The following is a 12,478-nucleotide window of genomic DNA, read 5'->3' as shown; positions in this document are numbered from 1 at the left end:
TATGGGTTTCTGCTGTGAGTTGTTTTAACTCATTGGCCAATCAGAGTCAAGCTGGGTCAGAGCTCTAAAGAAAGTAATGAGTTTTCATTATTAGCTTTTTAGCCTTCTGTAAGCTTTTTATATAGTTTAGTATTCTTTAATACAATATAGTATCATAAAATAATAAATTAGCCTTCTGAGAACATGGAATCAAATTCATCATTCCTTCCTGCCACAAGGGACCCCACAAATACAATACATGGGATGGTGGGAGACTCATCCCGAGTCATCTGCTCTTGTTCCCTGGCATCCAAACCAGAAAGGACCCCAAAGCCCATCCAGTGCCACCCTCTGCCATGGGCAGGGACACCTTCCAACATCCCAGATTGCTCCAGCCCCATCCCACCTGGTCTGGAACACTTCCAGGGATGGGGCAGCCACAGCTTTTCTGTGCCAGGGCTTTGTCACCCTCCCAGAGAAGATTTTTTTTTCCCAATATTCCATCTAAACCTACTCTCATTTAGAAGCCATTTCTCCTTGTCCTGCTAATTGCCTGTGGATATATGATTATGTGGCTTTTGGGGCAGGTCCAAGGGCTAAACTTGAGCCCTGTATCTTCCAAAAAGTCGTGGTTCAGAGGTGTCAGCTAAGCTGCACGTGCTGGCTGGGCAGTGGCTCAGCCCTGCTGAGGAGATTTAGGAGCTGAAGGTCGGTGTGGGCTCAGGGGGAGGGTCTGGGGGCTGAGCTCACCTGGTGTTTTGGGAGCAGCCCAAAAAGCAGCCCAGGTTTGGGTCTCCAGGTGGGTGGACATCAATCCCAGCATTTCCCTGGGACACACAGCCTGACTGACCTCCCTCTCCCTCAGAATTAATGTTGCTGCTTCTAAGAAAGGGATGGGATTATTTTGGGGCTAGGAACCATTTATTGCCCAGATAAACATCAGTCTCAGAGGCTGTGGGGTTGGAAAGGAGCAGCAGTCAGCCATAGCTCAAGAGCAGTCACAAGTTTCTTTGTTACAAGGTAATGTATAACTTTCTAAGCTAATAGTCAGTTGTCACAAGGTTCATTTGGGTTTTCTAACCTATCACTTTTACTTGTTTCTACTGCACTGTGGATACTTTATTGGGATATTATCACATGTACACACATATGCTTCTATTATAACTTCAAAACTCTTAGCTTACTCTATACAATGACACCCCTCCTTCTGTATTTTTGTCTCTTTTTTTCTCTTTTCTCTAGTTTTCTCTTTTTCCTTCTCTTATTTTTTCCATTTTCTTTTTTTCTTTCCTCTCCTTTTCTCATTTTTTTCCTTTTTTCTATTTTCATCTTTCCCCCTCTTTCTCATTTTTTCTTTTTCTCTCCTTTGTTTCCCTCCCTCTATTTCCTTTCTTCTCCTTTATCTTTGTCCTCTTTTCTCCTGCTTTTGCTATCCTTTTCCCTCTTTTTTCTCTCCTTTTCCCTCTTTTTTCTCTCCTTTTCCCTCTTTTTTCTCTCCTTTTCCCTCTTTTGCTTTTTCCTCTTTTCTTCTGCTTTTGCTGTCCTTTGCCCTCTTTTTTCTCTCCTTTTTCCTCTCCCTATTTTCCTCCCTCTGATTCTCTTTTTCTCCTTTTTCTTTTTCCTCTTTTCTTCTGCATTTGCTCTCCTTTGCCCTCTTTTTTCTCTCTTTTCCACTTTTCTCCCCTCACCTTTTTTCCTCATTTCTCTTTTTCTTTCCTCTCCTTTTTATGTCCCTTTTTCCTCTCTCTTTCTCTATTTCTCTCCTTTTTCTCTCCCTTTTCCCTCTCTATTGCTCTCTTTTTCTCTCCTTTTCATTTTCTCTCTTTCCCCCTCCTTCTCTCTCTTTTTCTCTTATTTTCCTCCAATTCTTTTTCTCTTTCCTCTTTTCTTCTGCTTTTTCTCTCATTTTCCATCTTCTCTGCTTTTTCCTCTCCATATTTTCCTCCCTCTGATTCTTTTTCTCCTTTTTCTTTTTCCTTTTTTGTCCTGCTTTTGCTCTCCTTTGCCCTTTTTTCTCTCATTTTCCTCTTTTTTTTCTCCTTTGCCCTCCATCTCTCTCTTTTCTCTCTCCTCTCATCTTTTCTTTTTCCTCTCTCGTTCTTCCCTTTTCCCTCCCTTTTCCCTCTCGTTCTCCCTTTTTCCCCTCCTTTTTCCCCTCTCTCTTTCTCACTTTTTTCCCCTCCCTTTCCCTCTCTCTTTCCTCCCTTTCCCCTCCTTTTTCCTCTCTCTTTCTCCCTTTTCCCCTCCCTTTTCCCCTCTCTCTTTCTCCCTTTTCCCCTCCCTTTTCCCCTCTCTCTTTCTCCCTTTTCCCCTCTCTCTTTCGCTCCTTTTTTCCCTCTCCTTTCTCCCTTTTTCCCCTCCCTTTTCCCCTCCTTTTCCCCTCTCTCTCTCTTTCTCCCTTTTTCCCTCTCTCTTTCTCCTTTTCCCCCTCGTCTCTCTTTCATCCGCCTTTTTTCCCCCTCCTCTCTTTCGCCCTTTTTTTCTCCCTCCCTTCTCCCCTCTCTCTTTCTCCTCCCGATTTTTTCCCCTCCCTTCCCCTCTCTCTTCTGCTTTTCTCCCTTGTTTTCCCCTCCGTTTCCCCTCCTCTCTTTCTTCTTTCCCCTTTCCCACTCCCTTCTCCCCTCTCAGATCTTTCTTCTCCCTTTCCCCTCTCTCTTTCTCCCGTTTTCCTCTCCCTTTTCCCGCCTTCTTTCTCCCCTTTTCCCCCCTCTTCTTTCTCCCTTTTCCTCCCCCTCTCTCTTCTCCCTTTTCCTCTCACCCTTTTCCTCCCTCTCTCTTTCTCCCTTTTCCTCTCTCCCTTTTCCCCCGTCTCTCTTTCCTTCCCTTTTCCCCTCTCTCTTTTCTCCCTTTTCTCTCCCTTTTCCTTCCCCTCTCTCTTTCTTCTTTCTCCCTTTCCTCTCCTCCTTTTCCCCTCTCCTTTCTCACTCCCCTTTTTCCTCCTCCCCTTTTCCCCTTCTCTTTCTTCCCTTTTTCCTCTCCCTTTTCCCCTTTCTCTTTCTCTCTCCCTTTTCCCTCTCTATTGCTCTCTTTTTCTCTCCTTTCCATTTTCTCTCCTTTCCCCGCTTTTCCTCCTCTCTTTCTCCTCCCTTTCCCCGCTGTGTTTCCCCCATGCCGGTATCCCCCCTTTCCTCCCCCGGCTGCCCGCACCCCTCGCTCCCCGGGCGGGGCCGGAGCCGGGGCCGGACCGGGCCGAGCCGGGGCTGCGCTGAGCGGATCTCCGGCCGTGCTGTAGGGCTGTGGGGCCGAGCCGGGGCTGGGCCGATCGCCTTTGGGGCCGTGCCGATGGGAGCCAGGCCGCCGGAGCCGCCCCCGGGAGGCGGGCTCCCCTCACGGCCGATATAAGGCGGCGTTGGCGGCGGGGCCGCGCTCACTCGCTCGGGCAGCGCTGCCGCCAGGCCCTGAGGTAAGGGCGGCACCGGGGGAGCCCTGAGGGGCTGCGGGACCCGGGCTCGCTTCTCCTGAGCGCTCGCAGCCTCCCCCGCGTCCCTGCGGGCTCGCACGGGGTGGGGGGAGCCTCTCCTGCGTGTCCCTGCCCGGGTTTCCCGTGGCGGGAGGGTCTGCGGGAGCTTGGGGCGGCCCCGCTCCCCTGTGGGTGCCCTCTGCGCGCCCAGGTGCGATCCTCGGCTCCGCTCCTTGCCCTGCGGTTGTTGTTTGTTTCTTCAGCTCGGAGAGTTTGAATGTGCCGGGCTCGGGCTCGCAAAGCCCCTTGCGGGCATGGGTGTCCTCTTGTGGTGGGCGCCTCGCCGTGCCGGAGAGCCGGGACACGGGCGGGGTGAAGGTGTGCGGTGACAGCCCGCCCGGCCATCCTGACTTCTCCTGGCTTCTCCCTTTGGGAAGGGCAGAGCGCAGCGCTGAGCAGTCGGCAGGCAGGTCTGGGTGCGGGCCGGAGCGGGCTGTGGGATGCTCTGGGAAGCTCCGTACATTGCTGAGGGCTTGGACACTGCCCTGCCGTGCTGGGCTGCCCTCCTTGGCAGGGGTGCTGGTGCCTGTTTGCTTTGTCACAGCCTGCTGGAGGTGGGATGGGCAGGCTGCAATCCTACATGCTGCATCGGCTCCAGGGACAGCTCTGGGGGTCTGGAGAGGGGTTTTGGTTGCGTTTGTCCTTTCCTTCTTGTCCTGTAAACTAGCAGCGACTGGACTCAGTGCATGTGCCTGCCAGGTGAAGGGGGCATGGCCTGCAGGAGTTTTGCAGTGCCACGGACACAAATTACAGTCCTAGCTTCCTTGAGGAGTTTTTCGGATGCTGTGCTGTCTGCAGAGAGCGCTGGAGGTGCTTTTTTAGGAGCACGGAGTGGCTTGATTGAGTTTGTCCGGTGGGTTCCCCCCGCACCTCCCAGCTAATCTGGGTGGCAGTCGGAGCTCAGGTTACAGCAGCTAATCCCAGACTACAGCCCGGTTTGCGGGGCTGTAATCTGTGAGCACAGCCCTCCTCCCCGGCGGGGCTGGAGCCTGGGAGGCCGGCTCGGTGTCGGGTTTTTATTGCCGCGCTGGGGATGCGGAAGGCGCAGGCAGATGGATGCACGTGTGTGCAGCAGGCGGGCTGGGATCGGCCCGAGCATCCTTCGCGCTCCCCAGGGTGCCTCTGAGCCACCAGCTGCGACTGTGGTGGCCGTGGTGTCCCCAGCATTGGTGTGAGCCCCAGCCTCGGGGGCTCTCTGCTGCCCTGGTGCTGCCTCTCTGTCGGAATGTGACACCCCTCAGCCAGGTTTGAGTTTCTTCTCCATGAGGTATGTGCTGCGTAGTCACAGTCCTGTTCTGAAATGGGGTTTTGGGATGTGGAGTGAGCCTGTTCCTCTTGTTGTAGACCGTGTGCCTTTCCAGAGAAGCCCAGGCCCAACCATGCTACTTCTGTGGGGTAGCAGAGTGTTCCTCCTGCTGTGCTCCCCTTGCTGCCCTCAGATACCAGCAGGAGCCTATGGCCTTTGCCATGGGGCTGGAAGTTTTGTGGCTTTTAGGGAGTTTGCTTTAATTGCTGCAGAGTTTTGAGGCACAGGGACTTGGGGATGGTGTGTGAGAGGCTTGGAAAGTGTTTGTGCTGGGGATGCAGTGGGACCCTGGGTGAGGTCTGGCAGGAGCCCCATCTCTCTGTCCCGCTTGCAGCCCTGGGGTGAAGTGAACACCCAGGGGAAGCATCTCTGGGGGGTGGATCAGCCCTTTTGCCCTGCTTAGTGTTAGGGTTAAATCACTCTCTGCTTTCCCAAGATGAGCACAGGATCGGCTGTCCTAGGATGGAGAGCTGCCACTGGCTCAGCTCCCTCTTTAGCCAGTGTTTGAGCAAAATCCGTGCTTAATTTGGTTTGAGTCTTGGCTCTGTCTTTCATCAGGCCAGCAGGATGAAAGGCATAGGCCAGATCTCCTCACGGGCCAATTTGGACCTGTTTGTGGAGAGATTTGATCTCCCCTGAATGTGTGCAGGGCCCCCCTCATTGTTAGTGCCACCAGCTTCCCCTCTGCTGGGACAATAGTGCCTTGAGTCCTCCCGGGTAATCTCCCCCCTTATCTCCCTTCTCTTCCGTAGCCTCTGTCCCTGACAGGCAGGAGGGTGGGAGCTTTAGGAAGAGCTGATTATGCAGATGGAGAGGTGCTGTGTCTCCCTTTTTGGGGAGTGGGGCTGAGAAGAGGGTATTCAACACATCTGAGCAGTTCCCTGCTTACCCCCCACTCTGTGCTCCAGGAAACCCTACCAAGAGATCCTGTGGTGGGGTCAGGGATAGCTGGAGATCCCCCTTGCTCTCTGGTCACTTGGCCACACTGGCTTTGCCCCAGGCTGGTCCCTCTCTTTGTGGGGCTGTGGTCATGGGGAAGAGCAAGGTGACCATTGTTGGGGATGCTGGATGTGTCCATGGGTGGGCTGGCTGACCTGATGGTCCAGCTCAGGTGAAGCCATGACGGAACAAGGATGCATCCCTTGGGAACCCACCTCTGCAGCTTTATTTCGGCATGTCCCAGGCTGGATCCTGTGCTCCAAAAATGCCTGGCTGAAGTGTGGTGGGCACAGGCCTGTGGCTGTGGGTGGTACTGAGGGTCCTGTGAGGATCTCAGGGAGGGGGACAGCATTTTTATACCTCCCCAAAAGCACAAGGGCAATTAGCAGCCCCACTTGGGGTTTGGTGTGAGCTATTAAGGGCCTTTTCTTTCTGCTGGTGAGGAAGTTAACAGGTTGCTTTGTCCACTGCCTGCAGGTAGAAGAAAGCACTGAAGAGGCAGCAAAAGTAGATTTAGAAAAGCAAAAGGGTGGAAAGGAGGCAGTTGTGGAGCCAACTTTTGGGGGAGTGTTTTGAAATCAAAGCACTCTTCTGAAAAGAAAACTTAAAACCAGCAGATCTATTCAGCAGTCAAGCTCCGAGGTTTTTTTTTTTTTCCTTTTCTCAGCGCTGTGTAATGATTGTTAAATGCAGGGGATACTTTGTAAAATAGAAAGGAGGGAGGGAGGACAGAGCAGAATGTAAATTTAAGTTTGGATGGGAGTACAAAGCCCCTTAGTTCCCCACTTCTCCTTTATTCATCTGTATGGCTTGACAAGATGCTGACCAGAGCCTGTGGTAAATGTTTTACAGTACCATGTATCAGCCAGATCAATTCTACTGTGCTTGAGGGAGTGCAGATGAAATGGCTTAAAGGTTCCCCTGCTGAAAGCGATAGGGGCATCATTTCTGCCGGAGGAGACAGATTTAGTCGCCTGACATTTATTTGGCCACGGTGTACTTTGCAGATTTCACACCCGGGGACGATAGCCAACCTGATGATGTCAGATGCGAGCTGGAAGAGAAGGAAAAAAAATCACACAAAATCTGGTGCTGCTCCTCTTTTGTCAAGCAGATGAGTTTTGCTGAGTGTCTTGGTTGTTTTACTCCTCTGATGGAAGGTGCCTGGCAAGAGCAGGATGTTACTAAAGCGGCGCGTCCCGGTATGACATGGCAGCAGAAATAGCTCTGTAATTTGCGTCATTTCTCTCAATCCTGTTTTGCCTTTAGGTCGTTTGAATTCCAACCCGAGCGACCATGAGCGCGCTTGACTTGACTTCCATCCTGGATTTCCTGGAGACAGCCAACTTGACGGAGATCAACTGGACGTGCAGCAACGGCGAGTGCATCACGGTGGATGCCACGACATGCCCTGGCACGCTCAACAAGAGCGCCCTGCTCTACACCCTGTCCTTCTTCTACATCTTCATCTTCGTCATAGGCCTGGTGGCCAACTCGGTGGTGGTGTGGGTCAACCTGCAGGCCAAAATGACCGGCTATGAGACCCACCTGTACATCTTCAACCTGGCCATCGCCGACCTGTGCGTCGTCATCACCCTGCCCGTGTGGGTCGTCTCGCTCGTCCAGCACAACCAGTGGCACATGGGGGAAATCACGTGCAAGATAACCCACCTGATCTTTTCCATCAACTTGTACAGCAGCATCTTCTTCCTGGCGTGCATGAGCGTGGACCGCTACCTCTCGGTCGCCTATTTCACCAACTCCAGCAGCCGCAAGAAGAAGATCATCCGCCGCTGCATCTGCATCCTGGTGTGGCTCCTGGCCTTCTCCGCCTCCCTCCCGGACACCTACTACCTCAAGACAGTCTCTTCCAACAGCGAGACCTACTGCAGGCCTGTCTACCCCGAGGAGAGCTTCAAGGAGTGGTTGATTGGCATGGAGCTCATCTCAGTGGTGCTGGGCTTCCTCATCCCCTTTCCCGTCATCGCCGTGTTTTATTTCCTCCTGGCCAAGAGCATCTCCACCTCCAGCGACCAGGAGCGCAAGAGCAATGGGAAGATCATCTTCTCCTACGTCGTGGTGTTCCTGGTGTGCTGGCTGCCCTACCACGTGGCTGTCCTGCTGGACATCTTCTACAGCCTTCACTTCATCCCCATCAGCTGCCAGATGGAGAACTTCCTCTATGCCACGCTCCACATCACTCAGTGCTTCTCGCTGGTCCACTGCTGCGTCAACCCCATCCTGTACAGCTTCATCAACCGCAACTACAGATACGAGCTCATGAAAGCCTTCATTTTCAAGTACTCTGCCAAAACTGGCCTCACCAAACTCATCGACGCCTCCAGAGTGTCAGAAGCAGAATACTCAGCTCTGGAGCAAAATGCCAAATGACTGCAAGCCCAGGAAGGAACTTCCTTGACTCTCTGACCTGATGTGGTTGTTTTGTTTTGGTTTTTTGGGTTTTTTTTTGTGTGTTACAGTTTATTTTTATTTTTTTTTTACCCCTTCCTTTCAATGTGCTTGTCACGAACGCGGCGTGAATTCCAGCCTACAAAAGAGAAAGGACATAAATGTAATTTAAGAGTAGGATCAGTTGCAAAGTGGAAGTGGTACCAAAATTAAAACCTTTTCTCCTCCTAGCCCAGTGTGGACTCCTCAACAACGCTATGCAAGTGGAAATTACTTCCTAGCAGACAAAGCCATTTTGTACCATAGATAACATGGATAAGCTTCTCCTTCCACATCTTGATTCCCTCTTGTCTCCTTGTGTATGTTTATATATATAGTGTGTTGTATTTAAAAGCTCAAGACTTTATTTTCTGCCTCTTTGGTGTACCTTATACAAGTGTATTTGAAAGTTAAATATATTTTTATCATGTATTTGAAGTATATTGCTGATGAGTGTATCCAGAGTGCTGTAGTCTGAGTGTTAGGTGGCCGTTTGGCTCCAAGAGGATGCTGATAAATAGGATGGAAATGATCTCCTGGGAGCATCCTCCCTGGCTGGCACACTTTATGGACCATGGCTTTATGTGGTGTCACACCCACATGCTGGAGCATGAAATATATGTAGTGTAATATAGCTGCCATCATGTTAAAATTAACAGTATTGTCAAGAGTCCTTAACTTCTACACCCCTGCTTCACCAGGCTGTATCCTCCTGCACAGAGTGAGTGACCTTACTGCTGAGAGTTGTCTCTATTTGTAAGTTATTTTTGTAAAATAAAGGTCTGAGAAAAAGAAAACAAAACCTGTGCCTACCAGTGGTTTGACTTGCCAACCTTCTCCTCAGGTAAAAAAAAAAAAAAAAAAAGCCAAAAAGGAGAGATCTCAAGGCCACCTGGGTCCTTTGGTGCAGGAGCAGACAGGTCAGTCAGAGTTCCCCAGGTGTTTGGTGGCCAGAAAGAACTGATGGAGGAATGGGAGATGGCACTGGAGCATGGTGAGCAGGGGAGGGGTGGGAGGAGTGGGTCTGTGCTGGAGGGGAAGGTAAAAGTGATGGATTTATGAGGTAAAAGCTGCTAGGACTGATGAAAAGCTGTGTTTGTAGCTTAGAAATAAACACAGGGAAGGAAAATATGGAAGTGTGCAGATGGAGCGGGTATTTGGACTAATCCAGGTTCAGCCCTCTGTGGTTTTTGCTGGCTGTGGAATTGGGGGTTAGCAGTCCTGACAGCACTAAATCCCTTTTCATCTCTTCTTCCCTTTGGTGTGGATTTGCAGGGCTGTAGTGTCCGAGTGGGGCAGGATCCAGGCGCTGTGGGACGCCTCAAGTGGAGCTCCAAGCCAGCAAAGGAATTGTGGTGGTGTTCACCTCAGGACAAGGTATTTAATGTCAAATCAGTGATGTCTCCCAGCCGTGTTTGCTGCTCCAGGGCAGTGCTACACTGAAATTCCTGTTCAATCCAAGCATGCCCTCATCCCTCTGCCATCCCAGCAGCCAAACAATCTGGGAATGACTGGTTTTTATTTCTCTCTGCTCGTTCCATTACTGCCTCCTCAAAGGTCATCCTGTAAAAACAGATGTTAAGTCTGCCATCCCCTCCTCATACTGGTGTTGCTGAAAAAGCACCAGTGCATTCCCAAATGGGGAGAAATCCCAAAAGAAAAAGGATTCCTGGTTGCAGGGAAGCTGTCAGGGTGGAGTGCAGGCGTTGCTTTTTGTGCTGATGCCTCTTGTGCACTGTGGGTATTTTGAGTTTCCTGTTAACCTTAAGCTGCTGCTGAGCTGCAAGGAGAGTTCTCCTTTGTGCTGACATTGAAATGAGTGAGAAATTAATGCCCTGCTTTAGCTGGGCATTGCTTCCCTTCCCTCAGCATCCCTGTGTGCAGCTGTGTGTCCTCCCCAAAGGTGCTGGATACAGCTCTGGCATCCTGCTCCTGTCCCCCTGCGGGGTGTTTTTCATTTTAGAGCAGCAGAACTGTTTCAGTTCAGGTTCCCTCTCAGGCAGTGGGTTGTTCTCACGTGGTGCTGTAGCTTTCCACTGGCAGAAACTCACAGAATTTCTTTTTTTTTTTTTTTTTTTTTTTTCACCTCTGCAGTTTGGTATTCCCAGAGCAGCGTCAGCCCTGCGCAGAGCCCGGGTGGTGCTGAGTGTTGGGGAGATCCTGCAGACCTGCTGCTTCAACCACGCTGATAAAGTCTCCAGGCCTCTTCCTCAGGGAGGTGAATCGTGGTGTGATGGTGCCTTTTCCAAAAGCAGGGTCAGACAGGGAGCAGGGAAAGGTCAGGACCATGACCCTTGCTGTCAGTACTGTGCTCACATGGATCCTTTCCAGCTCCTTGATGGGAAAACCTGGAGCTGAGCACTCACCTTGTCCCTTGAAAGGACAAGTGGAGCTGGGAGGCAGCACCCCCCCCCCCCCACAGCAGCAGTTTGGGAAGTGGGAACCTTCCAATCCTCTCTCCAAATCCTCTCCAGGGATTGGCACTGCTGAGTGGCCCCGAGGTGGCCATGGCTCTGTGGGAAGGGGTGTGGTGGGCAGAGGATGGGAAATGGGTGGAGGGCAGGACAATGCAGAGGGGCAGGAGGGATGGAGTTTGTAATTGTGTATTTCTCATTAGGACTCTGGTTTCGTGCTCAAAAGTCTCAAAAATCAAACTCAATAATATGGTGTAACAGCTAAAAACGTGTCTGTGCTCTAGGAAGCTTTTCTGCTGTGTGACACAATACCCCAGCTGGTGTTTGCACAGAGACCAAAGTGTGGATCTGGACTCCTTGGAGACTGAAATGAGGGAATTTATCAGCAGGTGAGTGAAAATAGGTGTCTTCTGTGATGGGACTGTGACATAGAGTGATTGATATGTTGGCTGCTGTCACTTTGTTTGGCCAAACGTCCCCAGCCTGGAACTTAGGGTGTTTAGGAAGAATTTCTTCATGGAAAAGGTTGTTAAGCTTTGGAAGGGGCTGCCCAGGGGAGTGATGGAGTCCCCATCCCTGGAGGTGTTCAGGGAAAGACTGGACATGGCACTTGGTGCTTTGGGTTGGGTGACCAGGTGGGGATTAATCACGGGTTGAACTTTGTTGGAAAAGACCTCCCAGCCCATCAACATGACTCTGTGCTTCTGTTTTATTTATGCTCCTCCCTGCTGTGGCTTTGTGCCTTGCTGTGCCTGGGGATCTCCCTTGCTCCTCTGACAGCCACAGGTGTCCATGGGGATTCTGATCTTACCTTTTCCAGGAGGTCAAATTCACAGTGTAAAGGCTTGGCTGGAAAAACGAGCACAAATCAAACATAATCCATAACCTGGAGCGAGTCCTCCTGCTTAGCTCTTTCTGGTAAAGCATCTCCACGTGCCTCAGAGGCAGGCACTGAGCAAATAAAAATGCATCTGCTCCGTGAGAAAGGCTTTATTTCTCTTCTTCCACAGAAAGTGCAGTGCTGCTTTATTGTTCCTTAAACACAGCTTTCCTTTTATGAGCCATAAACGACGTTCAGGTGTAGCGCAGTGACTTTAAATCAGCTCCTCTGGCATTATGCAGATAATGCACTGCAAGAAACACCCAACTGGCCCCTTTCTCCTTGTGCTAATTCATGGTTTCAGCGCTGCTGACTTTAGGTACTCTCCTTTCACGAGTTCACTGAGCATAAAAGCCAGTTCAAATTCCTAAGAAGCAAGAAATAACTCAGCTGTGAGCAATATTGAAGCACGTGGGGGCGGCGGCAGCACTGCCAAAGCCCAGCTCTTAACTCTGAGACTTCCTCCATGACAAGAGTGGAGCTGCTGCTTCAAAAAGGGAAGGGCTGTGGGGCTGGGGATGGGTTTTGGTGGGGGAATTTGGTGTGTGCAGAGCCCAGGGTTTGCTTTCAGCCTCCCTGCTCCATGAGGATGTGTGGCTGAAGAGCATCTGAGGCAGAGCCTGCTCCGACCTACACCCCGGATTTACAGCAGGATAATGCTGCTGGTTTAAAAGGAGCTCTCTGGGATTTATAGGGCTTTTTATAAGCAGGATCAGGAATTTCAGCCATAATCCTGTGCAAATGGATGGGTGTGAGTGGCGACGTGTGCATCTGCATGGCTAATGCAGAGTAATACCCACGTCAGCCAGAGCTGAGAGATGAAATCACAGCAGCACAGCAGAGATAACCACGGCAGTCTGCTCCCACAAGAGGACTTGCATTACAGGGTTATAATGGGATTCAAACCAGGCTCCCAAAGATCCTGGCATGGATAAGCCAGCTGTAAGTATAAACATGTGGCTGATTCTTCAACATCCACTGTCACGAGAAAAATCAGCCCCCTTCCACTTTGGTAGTTGCTGTTTGGAAGCAATTCTTTTGTTTTTTCATAG

The 12,478-nt window shown here is 50.9% G+C and overlaps 2 protein-coding genes across 2 annotated transcripts in view; one reads left to right on the top strand and one right to left on the bottom strand.

The window, feature by feature from the left end:
- IQCA1 (IQ motif containing with AAA domain 1) overlaps nucleotides 1–5,866 on the bottom strand; it is a 145,644-nt gene extending 139,778 nt beyond the window's left edge. The window contains exons 1-2 of the mRNA XM_050987541.1: nucleotides 5,840–5,866; nucleotides 3,127–3,617 (exon numbers count right to left, since the gene is read on the bottom strand). Coding sequence (XP_050843498.1) covers nucleotides 3,127–3,617; nucleotides 5,840–5,866 — 518 coding nt within the window. The remainder of the gene's footprint in view (nucleotides 1–3,126; nucleotides 3,618–5,839) is intronic.
- ACKR3 (atypical chemokine receptor 3) lies at nucleotides 3,295–8,934 on the top strand. The gene is made up of 2 exons (XM_009088374.4): nucleotides 3,295–3,382; nucleotides 6,954–8,934. The coding sequence occupies exon 2, from the start codon at nucleotides 6,981–6,983 to the stop codon at nucleotides 8,073–8,075; it is 1,095 nt and encodes a 364-aa protein (XP_009086622.1). The 5' UTR covers nucleotides 3,295–3,382; nucleotides 6,954–6,980; the 3' UTR covers nucleotides 8,076–8,934.
- The last annotated feature ends 3,544 nt before the right edge of the window (nucleotides 8,935–12,478 follow it).

The sequence above is a fragment of the Serinus canaria genome (assembly GCF_022539315.1).
Source record: "Serinus canaria isolate serCan28SL12 chromosome 7 unlocalized genomic scaffold, serCan2020 HiC_scaffold_29, whole genome shotgun sequence".
In the NCBI taxonomy this organism is placed as follows: domain Eukaryota; kingdom Metazoa; phylum Chordata; class Aves; order Passeriformes; family Fringillidae; genus Serinus; species Serinus canaria.
This window is presented reverse-complemented; position numbering and strand designations above follow the sequence as displayed.

Coding starts and splice junctions, on each gene's coding strand:
- ACKR3 (XM_009088374.4), top strand. CDS start 6,981: ATGAGCGCGCTTGACTTGACTTCCATCCTGGATTTCCTGGAGACAGCC.